General features: G+C 46.3%; 1 protein-coding gene across 1 annotated transcript; it reads left to right on the plus strand.

The window, feature by feature from the left end:
• The first annotated feature begins 1,803 nt into the window (after positions 1-1,803).
• Positions 1,804-13,813, plus strand: LOC120639644 (GDSL esterase/lipase At2g42990-like). The gene is made up of 3 exons (XM_039915501.1): positions 1,804-2,265; positions 12,766-13,255; positions 13,342-13,813. The coding sequence occupies exons 1-3, from the start codon at positions 1,882-1,884 to the stop codon at positions 13,533-13,535; spliced, it is 1,068 nt and encodes a 355-aa protein (XP_039771435.1). The 5' UTR covers positions 1,804-1,881; the 3' UTR covers positions 13,536-13,813.
• The last annotated feature ends 9,013 nt before the right edge of the window (positions 13,814-22,826 follow it).

Below are 22,826 nucleotides of genomic sequence, written 5' to 3' on the forward strand. Positions count from 1 at the left end.
TGCAACCGGTCACTCATGGCTCGTCAGTAGCCGTTGGCCTTCTGACAGCTGACGTGGCTGTCACCGGATAGACCGGTGTATTGCACCGGTGACCACCGGTTCAACCGGTCCTGAAGCTTTGCGTCCTAGCCACTTGACATGCTCTCTGGTACGTAGCGTGGTGCTTGCACTGGTGCATCAACTTGGCATCACTGGTTCAACCGGTGCAACTTGGGCTTCTTCATTTGGCTCCCTTCTACGCAGACCAAATGCACCGGTGGTAGGGCACTGCTGTATCCGAATCCAACCGGTTACACCGGTGTTTAGTCACCAGTTCATCCGGTGCTACTGTTTTCTATAGAACGTGTCCAATTCAATATTTCTTTGAGTTCTTTCTTCATGTTTTGCTTTGCTTGGCCTTTTTGCTTCATCCCTAGGATCTATGATTGTTCACTTGACAAACTCATTAGTCCCATTGATTGCATTGTTACTCAATCACCAAAATCACAAAACAATGGCCTAATGGGGCTATTTTCCTTACAAGGTGGATCCTGACAGTGCCCTGATTTAATGAAAGTGCCCTGATTTAATGAAACAAAGAACAAAGATGGAGGTCAGCGATCTCGACGGCAGTTAGCAAAATAAAAAACAAACATTGCTAGACAAATCCCTAGACGCCATGGAGAAAACATGCACCATGGCCAAGGTGCAACGGGGGGAGGGGGTGGCATCCTCACCGCTGATTTAATGAATCCAAGATCAAAGATGAAGGTCGACACTTGCCTCGGGCAGTCGGCCATCGCGACGACAGCATGTTGCAGTGGGCGCTCGTGAAGGCGGCATGACGACAGTGTGACCGCTGCTCGCGAGCCAATCTCGGTCGAGCGTGGGAGCGGCGCACCTGACGGAGCACAAAAGCCCTCAATCAACCAGCGCACAACACAAATGGAAGGTTTGGCACTCAATCAACCAGTGCACAACACAAAAGGAAGATAAACAAAAGAGGGTTAATCAGCTCACAACAATAAGAAAATAAAAGGAGAGATTTTAGGATGCCTTACCAAAAACTATGTTTGCCTCATCTCTATACAATGGAAAGTAACAAGTGGGCACAAAGGTGGGTAGGTAAAAGTATTTGGTGTAAAAAATATTAGGATTTTGGTGGAAACATTTTCCTTCTATCAATTTCGTGGGTCTACACCCTCTTTCGTCAAACCTTTGGGCTGACAAGTGGGACCTCCGTGAGGGTACCGGTGGGCTTAATCTTGGTGAGAAAGAGTTTCAATTGTTTCAATTTTTATAGTATAAATTTCGTTAGTGGGCCAATAGTTCGTCTATGTAACTCTGAAAATACCAATATCTTAAGCTAATGAGATAAGGTTAGATAAGTTAATTCATGCTTGACCCAAAAGATATCTTTCCTAGAAAGTAGTTTCGCGAATGCCTAATAGAGTCCTGCCGCCATCAGCAAATCCTGTCATATCGAAATGTAGATCTACGAAATGATTGGAAAAGAAGCAAATTAATGGAGGCGGTTGCCGAAAAATTCTGGTCCTATCTATAGTACAGAGATTTGCAGCTAGCTGTTCTTTTCGATGCGTCCTATATGTGAAGTGGAGAAAGTACACCACAAATTTAAGTTTAGTTAAGCGTCTCAGAAACAGATGAAAGAAGAGAGAAGCTCAGCTATCACTCTCAGGAGCGTTATCTTGCTATTCGGACCATGTGAGCTCTAGACTGAAACGTGTACAACCTCAACAAGCATGTGACCATAAGCTCAGATCCAGCAATTATAAATAATATACGGATACTCATACTCTTAAATAGCACCTTGAAGGTACCGTTTCGTTAGAGTCATCGCATCTACTCCGATTTGCAATCAAGTTGGAGCAACCAGTCTAGATGACGATGTCCTTGAAGAGCCTATTCTACTGTCTGCCGCTTCTCGTCGTCCATTTCTCGCTCTCAGCCAGCACCGCCGCCGCCGGAAAGGTGTCAGCGATCATCGTGTTCGGGGACTCGACGGTCGACGCAGGCAACAACAACTTCATCCCCACCGTCGCCAAGGCCAACTTTCCACCATATGGGCGCGACTTCGACGGGGGCGTCGCCACCGGCAGGTTCTCCAATGGCCGCCTCGTCACGGACTTCCTTTCGGAGGCGTTCGGGTTGCCGCCGTCTGTACCGGCCTACCTGGACCCCAGCTGCACGATCGAGCAGCTCTCCACGGGTGTGAGCTTTGCCTCCGCGGGCACTGGGCTTGATGATTTAACAGCAAAAATCCCAGTAAGTAAGCTAGCTAGTACCCATCTGGCATGTCGTGTTTTGATATAATTTCACAGTAGTATTGCATCGTTGCTTTCCTTTAGCTTCGGGATGGGTATTTCACTACTGTTCTTGATGAAAGACATGACCCTGAAGGATGAGCCTGTCATCCTATATGTCCTAATCGTCGTCTTGACTTGTTTCAAGACCAAGCAGTCCTTATTTGTCTCAACCTTTGGCAGTGTGGTGGCTTACGGTGTGTTGGTTAGGCTTTTTGCAGTGGCTTTTGCCTCCAAAAGCTAACAACTCAACCAAAGAGTCTAAAAGCTAAAAGCTCAAAAACAATTTTCGTCCTAGTACGAATCTAAAACCACCTTGCCCTACTTTCACAGGCTTTTCGGCCAAAAAAAAATACTCATCTACCACTGGTTATATAGACAACGGTTCGTTTATATTTTTCTCCGAGCATGGTTTAGGGTTTAGTGGTTTAGCCAAAAAAAATCTCTCTCTATTTATAGAGGCAGGCACACCGGCGAGGAGTCATCAGTTGGCGCTAGAGGACCCGGTGGAGGCGGCAGCTCGACAGGTGGGGCTGGGGTTGTCGCCGCTGACGTGCCACAGCTTGTGCGGCGTGGAGCTGGGATCCGCTCATCTCTGAGAGAGGGGGAGTTGAGTTTGCTGCACTGTAAGTGACATATGGGGTCCGCTTATTAGTATTTCCAAAAGCCACAGTTGTTTAACAAAAAATCGGGCTTCCAGACAACAATCTATAGCAGTTTTTTAAAAATCACAGCCCACAGCAGCTTCTTCAAAAGCCACCCCCATATTAAACACACCTTAGTCGCATGCTGAAACTTTAGAAAGGTAGGATCTAAAGTTTAAACCATCATATACACAACATATAGTAAATCTGAGTTAGTTCTTTTTGCATGAATTGAAGACAAAATTGTAAGAGTGCTTACCATGCATCATGCATATGTCACTGTCAGGGGTGGATGGGTGATATATGAAAGATAATTAGGTAGGCAAGTCATAAATGCTACGGTACTCTTGAATAATTATGGAGCGTCTATTTTTTTAGATGATTAAAGAATATGATATATTACCTCCTAAGAGTTGAGGTATAAATAACATTATTACAGTTGATCGTACCTATGCGCTATTGCACCACAGCCTAACTTTACCCTGCACCCCTATGCACAGTGGCACATAGGACTAATTTTAAAATTCAAAAAGTGTGTAGTTCTTAAACCACATCCATCAAATTCAAATTTCATGGCACAATTATGGCTCTTTCGAACAGACCTTCAAAACAAGACCCACTTGTATATATTTTGATAAATACTTTTCAAAGACACATAAGTTGCTTTATGCATAATAGAAAAATATTAAAACAAATTAATTAAAATGCTCAACCGATCAGCTAAAGTTGCCTTCTATTAATCATGAAATAAGCATTCACCTACCTAATAAAGTTGTTTACCTGATCCAATAATGACACAAAACAATCTATCTTTACAACACGACCACCAATATCCATTTAACTGAACTAGGCATGCAAAGCAACATTATTTAATTGTATATATAAGCAATTTTTGCAAAAGTCATAAGAAAATTAGAATACACTAAAAAGTAGTATCTCTCAAAAAATATTAAAATATAGTAGTGTGAGATTTTGCTTTGAAACTATTACCGAAATAAACACAACTATGTTATCAAACTTTGATTTCAATGCTTGATTTTAAAATTATGATTTTTTATTTTATAATTATATACATGCATGCACTTACTTCATCGTCTTTTTCCTTTCTCTCCTTGCCTATCACATATATGAGCACCCACCCCCTCATATGCATGCACACGTTTAAAACAGGGCGGCCGCGCAGACTGTCTAATTTGCGACCGGTCAGACTGTAAATTGGCCGTGTCGCAAACTAAAAAAAGTAATAGATGTATAAAATAATTATTATATTTTTATATTATATTATATATAAAAAAGGATAAATAAGGAAAAATCAACCAATTAGACCGTGACAGTCTAAATACCCCTAACATGATGATGCATACAGAAACTTTCTCAAACAAATGTATGAAACCTAACTTCCATGCATGATAAATGCACGTATACATACATGAGTTGCAATATACAGAGCATCTCCAAGAGCTATTCTAAAATCTACTCTCTAAATCATCATTGGAAGGGTTATTTGAGTAAAAATTGTTTTTCATATCTTTGTATTTTCCAATAGCTTTTCTATATCTTTTGTGTAGTCTAGAGAGCTATCCTTACTCTTCATCTATGGCTAGCATGAATAGAGGACATCTATATTTGGATATTCAATTGAAGAGGCTGTTGGAAGATAAGTTTTTACTAAAATTTTTATTCCTATAAATTAGAGAAGATATTGTTGACGTCTTTTCTGGTCAACACACGAACGGGCTAGGTCGCGCGGCGCGAGGAGGGTCTTCTTGCAGCGCCTCCTGCGTGGAGCGGTTAGACCGGTCAGAGAGATATATATTTCTTGACACGTGATAGCTTGATTTTTTAAAAACATAATAATAATAATTGCATTACCTGTAACATATTTTTGATGAGACATGAAAGATCCAATTTTTGGGGAATGACAATTGTATTATTATGTCACATTCATACGTTTCTTTTTCCGATGAATGTAACATTCATACATACTCTAATGTCACGGATTTTTTAAAAAAAATCGGCTTTTAGTTGGGCGGTGCTACTGTGCTTGACATAGAACCAACACGCCCTTTCCCCATCGAGAAAAAGTTTGGAACAAATTTAAAAAAATGTTTATGATGGTGTCACTACAAGAAAAGTGGGCATTAGTACTGGGCGGAAACCCCTGGTTAGTACCGGTTTCTCGCCCGGTACCGCCCGATCGGTACTAAATGTATTTGCATTTAGTACCGGTCGGGCTGACCGGTACTAAATAGTACATTTAGTACCGGTCACCAATACCAGCCGGTACTAAAGAAATTGTGGCGCAAAAAAAAATTAAACTACTTCTCCTGCTTCTCATCCTTCTCTCCCCTCTCGCTTTTCTTTCTACCGCCGTCTGCTTTCTCTTTCTCATCTGTTCTTCCAAAATCAAGAACCGAGAAAAAATAGATAAGCAGATGCGATGGGAAAAAAACTGAGAGCTGAAAGAAATGGATGAGGAGCCAGAAAAGCTTCATTTAGATTACAACAGGAGACTCAAAATTACAAGACAAATTATACAACAGGAGAGATTCAACCAGAAAAGATTCATCAACATCAACTAGTACATATCCGACAGATCTGGGTTCTATCTACCATGCTCGAGCTCCCCGTTGCTCAAATCAACGAAGTCGCTGCCCAAATCAACAAACTACCCTGTTGACAAGCTTGCGAAACCCATAAAAGCTAACTGACCTATCGAGGAGCTTGCTGCCGCATCCGCACTGGGAGTGCAGCCTAGCTTGTTGTAGCCGCCGTGAAGTAGGTCGTTGCCCGTCGAGGTGGCAGAGAGAGGCTTCGAGCTCGACACACTTGCTGCGCAGTAGCTCCGCGAGTGCTGGCGCCCGGCGCCCGGCGGCACGGCCGGCTCCGCGAGGTCCTCATGGGATTGCAGTGCGCGTTGGCTCGTCGGAGGCACCCGCGACCTCGGTGTCGACGTGGGTGCAGGAGCCCGCGCTCCCCCGGTGTCGCAGCCGCCGCCGCTGGCCGAGCCCGTGCTCCCCAGGTGCCGGGGCCGCCGCGGCCTGGCCGAGCCCGCGCTCCCCCGGTGCCGCGGCCGCCGCCGCTGGCCGAGCCCGCGCTCGCCAGGTGCCGTGGCCGCCGCCGCCTGGCCCAGCCCGTGTGCTCCGGCGACGCCCATCTGCTCGAACCTTGGCCACCCATCTGCTCAAGAGAGGAGAGAAGGGAGAAGGAAAGAGAGAAGAGATTGGGGAAAAGGAGAAAGAAAGGATGAACGGATAAAGACTCTGTTGGTCACTCGTCGTCGTCCGCGAGATATTTTTTGCGTGGTTTGGTTAGTACCGGGTGGAGGCTCCACCCGGTACTAATAGCATATTTTTTATACCGGGTGGAGCTTCTACCCGGTATTAAATATTTTGGATGCCAATTAGTACCGGTTGGATTCACCAGCTGGTACTAAATGGTCGCTAGTCGTTTCGATGCTCGTGTTGGTAGCGCTTTTTAGTGCCGGCTCGGGGTTTCAACCGGTACTAACCGGTTCTCAGAGGCACTGTGTGTTCTGCCCGGTACAAAATTGAGCCGCTAGTACCGGACCAAAATGCGACCGATACTAACTTTCAGGGACGAATGAGCTGTTTTCTAGCAGTGTGTTTGCATGCATGCAGACTTCACGGAGAAAATGACGGCATGATGCATGCTTGTAAGTTATGCAGGATTTCATTGCATGATTCCATAGTGCCATATCATCTAAGTACATTTGAGTTCACAAATGAAACAAGATCCTCCAATGCAAAGTTTTATTTCACGATTTCATAGACTAGCCATAGTATTCAATTGTGAGGCATGTGATTGGGCGCAATTGTATGAAATAAAACTTTATAACTTCCAATGCAAGTTTCAACAAGTTTCATAGTCTTGAACAGTGTATGCATAGGTGGTGTTTGGTTGCCAAAAGTCCCTAGACTAAAAACTTTAGTCCCTATCTATTTGGTTTCAGGGTCTAAATGGGACTAGAGGTTATTAAATGAGCGCATAAAATACCATATTACCCCTAATCTGCATGTATTCAAGAGGTGTGGACTTTGGATAGGGGTGGAATAGTAGGTCTCATGTACGCATTTAGTCCCAAAAAACTCCTGAAGAGGGACTTCTGATTCTTTAGCCCCAACTAGCACTTTAGCCTCAAAAAGTCTCTTCTATTTGGTTCTTTAATTAGGAACTAAATTACCAGAAACTTTTGCATAAGTTCCATGAGCCAAACACCCCCATAGTTTCATCATGATGAAACGCATTCCCTCTCTTTCTTCATGATAATCTTGCCATGTCATCATTAATGCTGGCGTGTCATTGCATTGAATGTGCGTGGAACGTACATGAAACTTGCACTAGGATTAGCCTAACTGGGAGGAGAAGCCTGTTAATATTTTTTCTCTCTTTACAATCAAGGCTCCGGATTCGATCTAATTTTTACCGACTTGGTAAGAGGTGTACCGTAGCAAAGTGCAAGTACACACTTTCATCTCTACAGCTAGTATCTCGATATTCTTAGATCTGCAGTGACGTCGCCGATGGTTTTGAAGATTCTACCTTTTTGGGTGTACCATTGAACAAGAAGATCACACGTACTGCTAGCTCCATCACCAAGAAAGCAGGTCCAATGCAAGGATATGGGCCGGCGCTACCTCCCTCTGGTTCCCTGTCACGAAGCTAATAATAAGCGAGAGTTGGAGCATTTCCTGTTGCTGCGGACCGGTTGCTTCTCACTCCACTCCCAAATAGGCTTGAAAACGGTCGGGAACGGTCGGGAAAACACCCTAACCATTCCTGTTCCTGTTTTTTTTTTGTCGGGAACGGGAACGGAAACGGGATAGGCGGACGGGAAAACGAAAGCGGTATTACGGGATATCGGAAACGGAATATATCGGTCGGGAATATATCGGTTACGATCGGGAAGCGGTAACTCAAATCGGTAACAATACATGTAACCACTCAAAACATTTAACTCGACACAATAGTTACAACCATACATCATTCACATGCAAAATATAGTAATATACTGAATAGATGATTTGATAAGCAAATATCATTGCGGCTCCACCATTCAAGTCTCCAACAGGCAACAGGCAACAGGCTATCTCCATCACCCATTGGCCATTGACCCACACGTCACATGCATGCAACATAGTCATATAGTCTCTGTCCACTACACACCATCATCCAGACACCCACACGGCCACAGCCCCACAGGCCACATGACAGAAGAGAGGAACTCAGTTCAAATTTCAAAGGTGCAAATAAAAAAAGATACATGCCACATTGGGCAACAGTAGGCTAGTAGCCAAAGCCAACAGATCACAACTTCAAGAAATGACTAGGTAGTAGTCAACTTCTTCTCCATCAGACCATCACAGTAGGCTAGTAGTCATAGAAAACCCCGTCATTAGGTGGCCCATCAACTTCTTCTCCATCACTGTCTGCGACATCATCATCCTAGAATAAATAGATTCAATCAAAGGATATTCTTGCCATATACAACAACTTCAAGAAATGATTACAGTAAGGAATGGTCACCTAATTATTACAGCAACTTCAAGAAATGATGAAAGCATATTACAGTGAGCAAAAAATGATGACAGCAAGCAATGGTCACAAAAAAATGATGACAAAAAAATGTACCTCACGCTTCAGCTTTTCTGCAAGGACCTCTATAACTTCAAGGTCACCAACAATTGAACCAACCCTCTTACCTGAAAATCAGCAAGATACATGAATTAGCCAAGATATGGTAAAATATAGTATAAAAATTAAATCTGAACAGCACTAAAAATCACCTCTTCTTCCAGCAGCAACCCAATCCTTCATGCATATCAAAGCTTGAACCATTTCAGGATCTAAGCGGCTGCGGAATGGATCAACAACACGTCCACCAGCGCTAAAGGCAGATTCAGAGGCAACGGTAGAGACTTGCACAGCTAGAAGATCACGAGCTATTTTTGCTAGAACAGGATACTCATCAATTTGATTCTTCCACCATGCCAAAATATCAAAATGACCACTAAGTCTCAAAGGTGGATCTGCCATATATTTGTCCAACTCATTCATATCGTCCCCTTCAAGTCCACTACTCTCATACAAGTAGTTCTCTAGTTCGTCATCGCCATTGTCAACTAACAGATCTGCTGTATCAAGATCCCTAAGTTCATTTGCTCTACTCTTATGCCTTGAAGATGATGGTTCAGCACTAACATAAGACTGGTAAAGTTTCTTGATTAAATCAACAATTGCATCAACATGGACTTGACATGTATTGCCATGGAATTTCCTCATGTAGAACTCTATAAGCCTTTTTTTGTACCTAGGGTCTAGAAAGCAAGCAACAGCAAGTGTGGTTGATGACTTCTTCCAATACTTTTCAAACTTCCTACTCATATTAGTAGCCATTCCACTAATAATTTCATCTTCACTATGACTCCAATCATCTAGCAAAATCTTAATCTCACAAAAACCTCTATAGAACAGATTTGCAGTTGGATATAATGTTCCAGAAAAAATCTCAGTGAGATCATAGAATTTCTTTAAGCATTGGAAGAGTTTGAAAGCCATGGCCCATTCACTAGGAGAGGGTGTAATTTTCTCATACCTACAGCGATCTGATGATTTGAGCCTCATGAATGCAGCCTTATAGTACAGAGCATCTCGGAGCATCAAATAGGTTGAGTTCCACCTTGTTGCAACATCAAGAGAAAGACCCTTTGAAGTATCCAATCCACACTCATTTGCACGCCTCATGAGCTCATCCCATTGCAGAGGAGATCCCTTTACAGCAAGTACCAATTGTCTGATATTCTCAATTGTGGGTGCAATTACACTCAAACCATCCCTTGCAACTAAGTTTAGAATATGACAAGCACACCTCACATGAAAGAATGCCTCTTCACATACCAATGCAGAACTAGTATTGGAAAGCAAATCAGCAATGATATCTTTGACTGCCACTTCATTGGCAGCAGCATTATCCAATGTGAGAGAGAACAATTTCTTGTCAACATACCATTTAACCATTAGTTCAGTGAATGTCTCCGATAATTTTATACCAGTATGGCGGCCCTCTACATGAACAAAGTTGACAATCCTTTTCTGAATACACCAATTCTCATCTACCCAATGTAAAGTGACACACATGTATGACTTATTCTGATTTGACGTCCACATGTCCATTGTAGCACTAAAACGACAGTTGACAGTAGTGAAATATGCATACAACTTTTCCTTTTCATGCACATACATGTTCAATATCTCTTTCCTAATGGTAACACGTGACTTGATTGGGAAACTAGGACGCAGCGATTTAATGAACTCCACAAAATACTCATGCTCAGATATATTGAATGGATACTCATGCATGACTATTGCCAAGTAAAACTTCCTCAAACTAGCTTCTTCATCATACCTGTAAGGCGTTACAGTAGTGATGTTCTTTCCATCATCCTTTTCCGCCTTGAGCTGCTGTTGACCCTTCACAATGCTATGTGCAACTCTCAAATGTGTCCAAAAACCAGTTGTCCCATAATTACTCTCACATCTGCCCTTGTGTTTGCATTTAGGAAAGTCACAATGTGCCCATATTTGCTGATATACCTTGCCATTATCCTCAATTATCACAGTTTTCTTGGTGAAGTACTGCCATACATCAGAAGTACACTTTTTCTGCCTCTTCGTAGGCGGCCCATCTCCATCAATGTGACCCGCATCATCCTCAACATTGATGACATTGTCAGTATTAGTTCCTTGTTGTGCTTGCACTTGTGCTCCACCAGCAGTACCACCACTTCCATCACCAGCAGCACCACCACTTTCATTTCCACCAGCAGCACCACTACCAGCAGCCCCACCGCCACCTCCACTTGGCAAAGAAATCCCATCAGAGCCACCTCCACTTGGAAAAGAAGGCATAGAAGCTGCATCAGTCGCTGCTGGGCTTGGGCTAGATGCCGGAGTTGCACTTGCAGATGCTACAGACAAACAGAAACCAAGATCTTTACTAGAGTTTCCAGTTCCTGCCCTTGACCTCTTAGATCCTGCCAATATAGCAAAAAATCAAAATGTATACCTAATCAGTCGGACAGTAGGTGAGTACCTGGTGTTGGAAATGACTACACCTCAACTGAACTACATACACAACTATCTACTAATCTGCATAAATCAAAATGCATCAACCACTAAACAGTAGGTGAGTACCTGGTGCTGGAAATGCAGTAGCATCTAGTGTGCTGCTATTCACATTCACTGGCACTTGTGTTGAAGGCTCCAGTAAAAGCCGGCGCTTTGAGGCCGAAGAAGCAGAAGCATCTGCTGAATCTCGGGACGGCGGTTGCATGTCGTCGACTCGTCAGTCGTCACTTGCCAAGTCGCCGTGCAGTGCGATGGCGGGCTGGCGGCTCGGCGGAGCGGCTTGGGCGCGGCCGCGGCCCACGTAGAGATTGTGGACAGCGGGACGATTGACGAGGCGGGCGGGGGCAGGAGGAGACAGGAGAGGGGTGCGGCAGCTTGTTCGCCGATGCGCTCGCCGCTGGTTGGTCGCCAGGAGAGGGGGCGGGAGGAGACAGGAGAGGGGGCGGGAGGAGACAGGAGCCTGGTTGGTCGCCGATGCGCTCGCCGCTGGCGGAGTGCGGACGAGCCGACGGTTGCGGACGCCGGGCGGGAGGTCAGGCGACCGTTGCTGGGGCAGATGGCAGCCCGGCTCCGGCGCAGGCGCGCAGCACCATCGCGGCAGCAAGGGGCGGGGAGTCGGGGACCGCTGGACGCCTGGACCGGGGTGCGGCGGCGGCGGAGGTCGGGTCCGGCCGATGCGCTCGCCGCTGGTTGGTCGCCAGGAGAGGGGGGCGGGAGGAGACAGGAGAGGGGAGCGGGAGGAGACAGGAGCCTGGTTGGTCGCCGATGCGCTCGCCGCTGGCGGAGTGCGGACGAGCCGACGGTTGCGGACGCCGGGCGGGAGGTCAGGCGACCGTTGCTGGGGCAGATGGCAGCCCGGCTCCGGCGCAGGCGCGCAGCACCATCGCGGCAGCAAGGGGCGGGGAGTCGGGGACCGCTGGACGCCTGGACTGGGGTGTCGCGGCGGCGGAGGTCGGGTCCGGCCGTCCGGATCTGGGGTCTCCCGTCTCCCACTCTCAGCCTCTCAGGTGCGGCGGCGGCTATCGGGAGTGGAGGCCTGGGCGCTGGGCGACTGCGGGCTGCGGGCTGCGGCTATCGCTGCCTGGGTTAGGGTTGTGCGTTACGTGGCGTGCGACACCTTGGGTGGTTGGGCCGCCCGGTCATGGCCTATGGGCCTTTGCCCTTTGTTGCCTGCTGTCTGCGCCTGCTGCGGAAGATTAAGATGGGCTGAATCGGTGGTGCTCATACGGTCGGGAAAACGGGAATTTCCCGCGGGAATTATCCCGGATGAAAACAGGAACCGCAAATACGGTCGGGAAAACATCCCAACCGAATTCGTTCCCGTTCCCGCCCGTTTTCCCGTTTTTTTTCCCGTTTTCCTGTTTTCACTGCGGGAACGGTACACGGTCGGTTTCGACAGGAAACGGTGCCGGTCGGGACGGGATTTTCCCGTCCCGTTTTCAACCCTACTCCCAAACACTCCGGTTGCTGCGGACCTGTACTTGATCTCCTTGACGCTAATAATTATTTGATTTGACAGGACCTTAGTACTGCTAGCTTTTTATCGGATAATAATGTAGAGTACCAAACATTACTGTGTGTCTGTGTCCTTGTTCCAAGAACTCAAACAGTTAGCTCATAGAAATTTCTATTCGGAACTAATTTTGTCAAACTGTTTGAATTCATTCCAGTCAGTTATACCCTTGAGCCAACAGCTGGAGTACTTCGTGGAGTACAAGGAGAGACTGAAACTCGCAAAAGGGGAGTCCGTGGCCAACAAGATCATCGCGGAGGCTCTGTACATCTTCAGCATCGGCACCAACGACTTCATCGAGAACTACCTTGCCCTTCCCCTCCGGCCCGCCCAGTACACCCCGCCGGAGTATGTCGCCTACCTAATTGCCCTAGCGGACGCGGCTGTTCGTGCCGTCTACGACCTCGGCGCGCGGAAGATGGAGTTCACGGGACTCGCGCCGTTCGGGTGCCTACCTTCGGCGAGGACGCTGAACCACGACGAGCCCGGCGAGTGCAATGAGGAGTACAACAAGCTGGCGAGGAGGTTCAACGCCGAGCTGCAGGAGGCCCTGAGGAAGCTCAACGGTGAGCTCGCCGGCGCGCAGGTGGTCTACGCAGAGACGTACAGCTTGGCGTCTGCCATCATTGCCAGCCCGTCCGATTACGGTTAGTCTCCACATAGGATCGATGACTACTGGAGCAGAGAGTCTGCCAGAATTTACTGATGGACCGGCTTTCTTTGTGATGACCAGGATTCGAGAACGCCGTGCAAGGTTGTTGTGGTACAGGACTCATCGAAACATCAGTCCTTTGCGGCGTGGATGAACCGTTGACGTGTCAAGACGCGGACAAGTATATGTTCTTCGATTCAGTTCATCCGTCCGAGCGGACGTACCGGATAGTTGCTGACAATCTTCTGAACAACGCATTGCAAGTGTTCCTGTGACATCTCTAGTTTGTACCCGCGCAGTTTTTAATAACAAAAATATTAAACGGACCGAATTAATTAATGTTAATTAGAACCCCTTGCTAGCAGGACGTGCTGGCTGTACTAGAGATGAGAAGCACAGGTTTACCCGGCCCTATAGTGGCCCAATTAAGGGTGTTACATGTGCATGCCCTATTTATGTGAAATTAGGTTGGCGCTCACCTGTCCTTGCACCACCCTAGGTCACTGACTGGCAGGAGTGAAAATGCAAATATCAGCAGGACTGTCTTTATTCATACTGTTCTGTTAGATCACCGAGAAGATAAATCAGTACCAACCTTTCCTCCCCCTTGTGCTTATATGTGATGTAACGAATATGGCCTCATTTAGACCATTTCGAGTGATTTTGGTGATCGAGTGATTTTGGTGATCGAGCGACAACGCAATCAATTGTACTAACAAGTTTGCGAGATATGGGGACAAACAAAGGGTGGGGAAATCATGGATTTTGGGGGAGGCCAAGCCGACATTGAATGGTGGTAAGCATCCAAACAAGTGTGTTCAATTTGTCAACTTTTGCAAATTTATGCTTGCTTTGATTGTGTTGTCATCAATCACCAAAAAGGGGGGAGATTGTAACGAACATGGCCCCATTTAGGCCATTCCAAGTGATTTTGGTGATCGAGTGACAATGCAATCAATGTGACTAACAAATTTGTAAGATCATATTTAAAGGAATTTTTAGGTCCAATGGATGATGTCCGAACCATATCTGAGACGTCCAATTCATCGCTGATATGTTCAATACACCATGGAGGCATCCAATTCACCGTCGAGGCATCTAATTTACCCTTGAGATGTCCAATCCACCATCGAGACACTTCAGTCGCAGTGAAAAAGCAGAGAAACGGGATTTTCAGTACCACCGGAAGTTCCGGTAGGCCATCGGATCATCTGATGACCCCCTAATCGGAAGGTCCGACGCCTCAGGACAGCGCTAATTCTCAGTGGTGTTCGAAATCAGTTGAAATCTCCATACCACTGGAAGTTCCAATGCCCCCAATATTAGGTATCAGACTAAGCACCGGACTTTCACACAAAGAGCATGTCAAAGGCGTAGCAGCAGAGCCTTCATCACTGGAAAGTCCGATGGCCATCGGAGCAAGACATCAGAGCAATGAGGTCAGCACTGTTGTGACACGACCAGACAAAGCTTCAGCACCGGAAGGTCCGATGCCCCGTTGGAGTATAGCATTAGATCTTCCGATAGCTACCGCATCAACTATCAGACCGCAAACGGCTACTATTCAGGCGTAGTATGACCGAAAGTCCCCCCCCCCATCAGAAGTTCCGATGCCTATGCATAAAAAGGAACAACAGCTACAAAACGGCTAGTTCGAGTTGGTGACCTATATAAGCGCCTCACCGTGGCCATTTTCGAGTTGCTTGAGTTCAAAGAGACCCAATACACATTGGAGAATACATCCAAGCCAACCCAAGTGTTTAGTGATCAAATCCTTAGTCCTTAGCATACCTTTGAGAGTGTTAGTGCTAGGTTAGCTCTTGAGTGAGTGAGAGAGCAAGGTTTACTGCCTTGTGCTGTGGTTCTAGAGTGAACCAACACTTGTACACAGTGTGCCAGCCCCTTGGAGTCTTGGTGGCTCACTGGCAACGTCAACGACCCTCCGACTTGGTGTGGAGCGGCGTCGACATCCTTGTGCGGGGGACGTGGAGAACCCCATTCTTCATGGAGAAGCTCCTTAGTGGAACCCGAGGCCAAGATGACCGAGGTGACTTGCAAGCCTTTGTGGCGAGGCAAGAAGAGGTCCGGAAGAGACTTGGTTGCCGAGAAGCAATGCTCTCGATAGAGTGCTTCAACAACGTGAAGTAGGAATGGTTTTGTGGCTAACCGAACCATGGGATAAATGTTTTCTTAGAGCAATCATGGGATAAATCCTCGTTTTGACAGTATGCTTCCTCTCATCCCCTCTTTACGTTTCCGCATTTCATAATTCAACTTGCGTTACTCTACTTTCTAGAGTAGTTTCTTGATAGGATTGGCTATAGGTTGCATAACTTGTTTTGGGATGAGGGTTTCACACTAGATGAACCGTAGTTGCACATTTATATAGTATGTTTTAGTTTAAATATTGTGCAAACTAGTTGGAGCCTTAGATTAAGGTTTTAAGTTGCCTAATTCACCCCCTCCCCCTCTCTACGTGCGCCAGATTCCTTTCACATGATCTCCGCTTGGTTCGTCTCCCTGCCTGCACCTTCTTTGCCTCGGCCCAGCTATGCATCATCCCCGACAATGATCAGTAAAGGGTCCTCCATCTACCTATGGACCCAGCTGCTCATCGTTGCCGGCAATGGTACGTTGTCACGGCGCCCGCACTATCCGCTCTCGCGTCCACCGCATGCTTCATTCTTTGTTGATTGGGAAATTTCCATTGGATCCATGAAGCACTGGTGGTATAGATTCAGGATCTAGAAAAGGGCACCTCGATTACAGGGTTTTCAAAGATTGATTTGGGAGAATCTTGAGTGCTGGTGTTGACGAGGGAGGAAGAGGAAGTGGAGTTTTTTCTCGCATGAAGGAACAGCACAACAGGTGCAACGGATAGGTCTGACAAGTCGTCTCCACTCCTACTCGGTATCGATGCTGATGCTGCGGGTGTTATGGGTTTCTTGGCATGCTGAGCTGGCGTGGGCCCATCTAATTTTAGCATCGGCACCACTATGGCTAGTCTTAGGCTATGCGCACCGGATACGCTATGCGACCTGGTACCCCATCCTACAGGACGAGTTTAGCATCAAATGTGTTGCAACGGGTACGCTAAACACTTTCGCTATCGTACTAGAAGCCCGCCCATCCGCCAACTCTGGTGTGGTAGCGAATGTCTGCTACCACGCGACGTGGCGCAGGGCCCACCGCTGGCAACCATCCCCGACCCTCCCGCCGCACGCACAAAGTCCCGCCGGTGCCATGGACCCACCGCACCGCGCCGTCGGAGCTCCTGCTGCTCCGCCCCCGCCGCGCTGCCGCCGCAGATCCACAATGTGGATGGGAGAAGGGGAAGGGAGAGGGTGGGAAGGAGGGGAAGGGGCCTCCGCCATGCTCCGCCGCTGGCACCCCGCCGCGTAGCTCGCCGCTGCCGCCGAGCCTCGCCGCGCAGGCCGCACCGTTGGCGCGCAGAAGCCCCGTCGTCGTGTAGGCCGTGCACTCACCCGTCACTTGCGGCGTCTTCCCACGCACGCGGAGCCCCGCTGCCTGACGCATGGGAGGGGAGCTGAGCTGTCGGGTGGCAGGGGCGGGCGCTGTCGGTGTTTACCGCTAAGCCTACTCAGGGATACCATTAGCAGTAGGATTGTAGGTAGGGATCGACTACTCTGGAACTCGATGGTGCAAGGAACACAAGAATTAGATAGGCCCGGGCCGCAAGATGCTTAATACCCTACGTCCTGTGTGGTTGCTTGTATTGCCTTAGGTGTTGATGTGTATCGAGGGGGTCCCTGCTCACCCTTATATATCCGGAGGGGACAGGGTTACATGAAAAGTCCTAGCCGAGTACAGTTAGAGTCCTACTACAACACAATCAGGTAGCTTCCTTGTACTGTAGTTAGTTCTACACCTATTCGGATAGTTACATGAGAGGTAAGGTACATCTATGTGCTATCCCTTACTCTAGAACATTCTATGCCTATAAACAGTCCCGCTATTCTGGGTCTGACAAGCCCCCGAGTTCTTCATAGCCGAGTCCTGCAGGCGTCGAGTACTTGGCGATGTGTCTTCGAATACTTCAAGTAAACAGAATACCCTCCTGGTTGCTTGTGGGCCTTTCTTCAGGTACGTCGAGTAGTCTTCCATGTACTTTTGGTTGCTCCGAGACTGTGAGGTGCTCAAGCCCCGAAATCTTGATCATATATGGTGCACGAAGTATTCGCGCTCCATATGGAGTAGCTCCCGAGCCTTAGGTTGAATCGTAGAATCAGGCTGAGGGTCACTTCAGTCTTTTTCTTCTTTTATTTTCCAAAAAAATTAAAAAATAAATCTCTACTGCCACATATCCTGCAGCCCTCGAGCCTTAAATTTGAATATCTGTTTAGATTCAAGGGTCTAAAATTCGTGGCATGTATCCCTGTTCTAATGGTGTATACAAAACCGCTCAAAATGGGGGATAACCGTTGAACTTCAAAAAATTAACAAAACTGCCACTCGCAATTTTATAAAACTGTGCGGTAACTCTTAGGGTTTTTACCCTTTCTTTTCCTGGCCACGGCCATTTTTAGATCCAAACTCTTCCAAGTGTTTCTCTTCTCTGTTTGCCTTCCATTAGGCCCTCTCGTAGCCCCCGAGCTAAGATTTTTGCTCGTGGCACTGAGATGGCTCCCAAAAAGAACAAGTCCAAACTTGATGTCGAGGAAATTCCTGATCTTGCCACGGGATGGAGGAGAAGTAAGATGTCCAATGCACCCGTGCAAGAATTGGGGGACATGAAGCTGCTCTAGAGTCGCGCCGTGATCCAATGGCGTGGCACTAAGGGGGGAGACCGTCCTTATGAAGGTACTCTCGAGACTGTTATGTTTCGCGATTTTGTGGAATGCAGTCTTGCAATGCCAGTCTCAGAATTCTTCCACACCCTCCTTCAATACGGGGAAATCCAATTGCATCATTTGACCCAATAGTCTATCTTGCATCTTTCTATATTCACACATTTGTGTGAAGCATTCCTTGGCGTCCCCCCTCATTTTCATCTTTTCCAACATTTCTTCTTCCTTGTACCAATCCCTGACGCTAGCAAGCCTGCCGTTGTCGGTGGATGTGAGTTAGTACTCCATCCTGAAAACCAAGACGAGTACTTATCCTACCAACCATTTGGCAAAGGAGTCGAGTGGAAAAAAAATTTGGTTTTATATCGAAAATTTTGAATCTCCACTTCCTGAGAGAACTCATGGCGCCCCCAAGGCCCAATCAAATTGGATGAGTGCCGGGCCTGGTGGAGGTCAAGTAACATGCCTCCTCGGTGCTCTTGCAAGATTGAAGAAGAATGGAGTTACTGGGAATTATGTAGTATTCTCCTTCGTGAATTGTCGAGTACAACCCCTGCAACATCGAACACACCACGCCTTCAGATATGATGGCACAAAAGATCCATCCAAATTCTCTCGTGACCCAATGGCTCATTCTGACGTGATAAAAAGATGTTGCAAAGTTCTCGATAACTTTGACAAGTCTTTGATTCTTCTAGTACTATTCAGGGCAGGCAACCCACTCGAGAATTTCTGGGTAAGTCTCAGTAAGCATATTCGAGTACTTGTAGGCTTAATTCCCTTTGCTTTTCTGATAAAACTGCTCCTTTGCAAAAGAATTATAAGACATGGTATTGCATGCCTCCATCTCCTACTGATGCCGCCCAGTCGAGTGGCGAAAGAAGCGGAAGGCAGCTCCTGGATCGTTGTTGCAGAGGAAAATGTATCGTCTCGACAGTGGCCAGTAAAGGCCTTGCTTTCTCTGTCAGATCTAGTTTAATCTTTAATTATCTTGCGCTGATTCCGGCTTGTTCAGTATACACTACCTCCCTGAGCATGAGAAAACTCAGCTCCAAGATTTCCGTAATTGGGTAGAGAACAACCCAGAATTAACCACTCGATCAGCCCCTGATTCACCAATAATCGGGTTGATCGAGAATTCTGACATTGCAGCATGGCAGGAAGTAGGAACTTCTGGCACATCGAAGGAAGATGCTCCTGAAGCAGAGAAATCTTCCCCACCTATTGAACAACTTCCTCCTCCCGCGGCTGCTACTGCTGCTGCTGCTGCGACTAGTGGTGGAGAGGCTGGAGGGTCGGGTAAATCTAGTATTCGAGTAGTACCCTTCTAGTTTCTCCCTGAATCTGCCCAAGCAGTGTTGGGAAAAGAACTCTTTGATGATCCTCTGCTCACCATGGAGAATGTACAAAATCTTGCAGATCATATGTAGTGGAGCTTCAACTTTACCAAGGTAGAGCTTCTCCCATTGACTTTCTTTATATCGACTAGTTGAGATCTCTGACTTATCATCTTGTGCCTTATAGGATGTTGCCAATTGGTCTTTCTTGAAGTCTCATGCTTTGTACACGACTGTAGATAACCGGAAACTCCTGGCCCAAATGAATGCCGAAATTGCCAAGCGCCTTGACCAAGCTCTTGCTATGCGGAACCAGCTTTATGAAGCTAACCGAAAGCATATGCGAGAGATTTGGGAACTGAAGCAGCGAGTCAAGGGCCTGGAAGATGAATAAGCCAAACTCCAGGAGCAACTACAGACTGCCCAAGCTTGTAAGTACTCGAAATATACCTGGTAGTCTTTGGCCATTGTTTGCAAAATCAATGAAGTGCTTGGTCTTGCATAGGTCCATCAGATGAACAAATTCGGCTAGTAGTCGCAGCTCAAGCGATTGTGGACATGGTGGATCCTCAAGAAGGAGAAGCATCGAGTAATAGATCTCTGGTCGAACACTTCGAAGAAGCTCACAGAAAGATTATTAACTTCATGACGGCGACCTCCAAGAACTACCTGTCACACATGCTTGCAGTTGTAAAGTCTTACTGGCCTCAGCATAATTTAGCTCTAGTAGCAAAAGGGATAGCCGCTGATTGCTCAGATCAGGATTTTCAAGGCTATTGTAAGGAAACAGAAATGATTGCTGAGGAGATCTTGAAGAATCTGGCAGAATGATATGACTGTAATAGTTCCTTGGATCTCTGGGGGCTGCGAACGCAGCCCAGCAAAGCAACTAGACAATCTCCTTTCTTCCTCACATACGGTTCAGAGGCTATATTACCCACGGATATCATGTGGAAATCTCCAAGAGCAGAAGCCTATCAGGAAGGAGAAGCAGATGAAGCTCGACAACTTGAGTTAGATTCAGTCGGAGAAGTCAGGATCAATGCTTTGACTCAGTTGGCTAGATATCTTCAAGGAGTCAGATGCTATCATGATCACAATGTCCAGCAAAGATCTTTTAACATAGGAGATCTGGTTCTATGACAAATTCAAGATGAAATAGGACTGCACAAGTTAAATTCCAGATGGGAGGGACCTTTCATCGTGTCTAAAGTTACAAGACCTGGATCTTACAGAATCACTGATGCTGTTGGTAATGAGGTACCCAATTCCTGGAATATCGAGCACTTACATAGGTTTTGTCCTTGATCCAAAGTTGTATGATGATGTCAGCTGATGTCTTTAATAAAGCAACAGTTTCTATCAACTTTCGACTACGTTAAGGACAGTTATCAACCTGACAGCATCAAGAACAACTACTTCTCAAAGGTTTTTTCCAACCAGGGTAATCTTTATAAATTCATACCAACCTGGATAACCCAATCTGGATAGCCTACACAGTTTTTCCATTGGGATAACCTATCAAGGTTCATCCGAATAGGATAACTATACAGGCCACATCCCTGTCCTTTGCATAGGACATAACCTACTCGCTAGTCCGAGAAGTTCTATGGATACCTTTATTAGTTTGTCCAACTTGGGTAACTCGATGGGGTTCATCCTAACAGGTCAATTATAAAGATGACTCCAGTCTTGTGTTAAAGGCACAACTACTCGCTCGCTCGAGTATGTTTTGGATACTATTAAAATTTGTCCTACTAGGGTAACCAGACGGGGTTCATCCTAACTGGTCAATCTAAATAGTTACTCCAGTCTACAAGTTAGACACTCTACTCGCTCGCTCGAGTAGATTATGGATATCTCTATACAATTTTTTCTATCTGGATAATCCGGCGGGACACATCCTAACTGATAAACTACGGAGGTTACTCCATGGAAGCACTCTACTTGCTTGCTCGAGTAGTTTGTATATCGATTACTTATGCTATGGTATCAGACCAAGCTTCTGAAGACACACCAACTGGATAAAGCAACATATACAACGACAAGTCTTTACAAGATCACAAGAGCTATTACAAGCAGATTACTCTGCCAGGTTCTTCATGATCTCCTCAGCAATCACCTTTGTGTCTTTACAATAGCCCTGGAAAGATTCTTCAGAGCAATCAGCTGCTATTCCCTTAGCTATGGGAGCTAAGTTATGCTGAGGCCAGTAAGACTTTACAATCCCAAGCATATGGGTAAGATAATTCTTGGAGGTTGCCGTCATGAAGTCGAAAATCTCTTTGGGAGCTTCTTCTAAGCGCTCCACCAGAGATTTACTACTCGACATTTCCCCTTCAGAATCTATCATGTCCACAATGACTTGAGCTGCAGCTACTAGTCGAGCTTGATCACTTGAAGAACCTGATACAAGGATATTTCAGTGAATATGCAAAATACTATCATGTAAAGATTCAAGTACTTACAAGCTTGGGCAGTATGCAGTTGTTCTTGGAGTTTGGTTTTCTCTTCTTTAAGGCTCTTGATCTACTGTTTCATCTTATAAAGTTCTCGCGTATGTTCACGGTTAGCTTCATAAAGCTTGTTGCGTGCAGCGAGAGCCTCATCAAGTCGTTTGGTAATTTTTGCATTTTGCTGAGCCAAGGTTTTTCGATTGTCAATGGTCTGATATAAAGCTTGAGACTTCAAGAAGGACCGATTGGCAACATCCTACAAGTGCAACAAACGATGTCAGATATCATAAAACCACTTGACATCAGCAAAGACAACAGCAGAAATCTTACCTTGGTAAATTTGAAGCTCCATTGCATATAATCTGCAAGCTTCTTCACATCTTCCACAGACAGCAGTGGATCGTCAAAGAGTTCTTTTCCCATCTCCTCCTGAGTAGACTGAGGTAGAGACAGGAAGGGTACTACTCGCACAGTAGGATTTTCTGATCCTCCAGCCACACCATAACCAGTATTAGCTGCAGATGGGGAAGATTTCTTTGCTTCTGGAGTAGACTCCTTTGTCATTCCAGATGTGCCTATTTCTTGACAAGTAGCAGCAGTAGAGTTCTCGATCAGCCCAATTATTGGTGACCCGGGGACTGATCGACTAGTTGACTCTGGGTCGCTCTGCACCCAGTTACGGATGTCTTGGACTTCATCTTTCTCATGCGTAGGAAGATATTGGATCCTGGACAAGCCAAATTCAGCACAAGGCAGTATGAGGCTAAATTGAATCTAATGGAGAAAGTAAGTTTCTTACTAGCCACTGTCGGGTCGGTATGCCTTCCTCCGCAACAAAGATCCAGGAGCCGCTTTACGCTTCTTATCGCCACCAGAATGGGCGGCATCATCGGAAGACGAAGGCATGCAGTACCATGTCTTATAATTTTTCTGCAAAAGAGGATTCATCAGAATAGCAAAAGGCT

The sequence above is a fragment of the Panicum virgatum genome, chromosome 7K, assembly GCF_016808335.1.
Source record: "Panicum virgatum strain AP13 chromosome 7K, P.virgatum_v5, whole genome shotgun sequence".
Lineage (NCBI taxonomy): Eukaryota > Viridiplantae > Streptophyta > Magnoliopsida > Poales > Poaceae > Panicum > Panicum virgatum.

Excerpts from the sequence above, each read along its gene's own strand:
- LOC120639644 (XM_039915501.1), top strand. The coding sequence starts at position 1,882 with ATGACGATGTCCTTGAAGAGCCTATTCTACTGTCTGCCGCTTCTCGTC. Across the intron at positions 2,266-12,765 it reads ATTTAACAGCAAAAATCCCA|TCAGTTATACCCTTGAGCCA; the intron begins GTAAGTAAGCTA and ends AATTCATTCCAG. Across the intron at positions 13,256-13,341 it reads TGCCAGCCCGTCCGATTACG|GATTCGAGAACGCCGTGCAA; the intron begins GTTAGTCTCCAC and ends TGTGATGACCAG.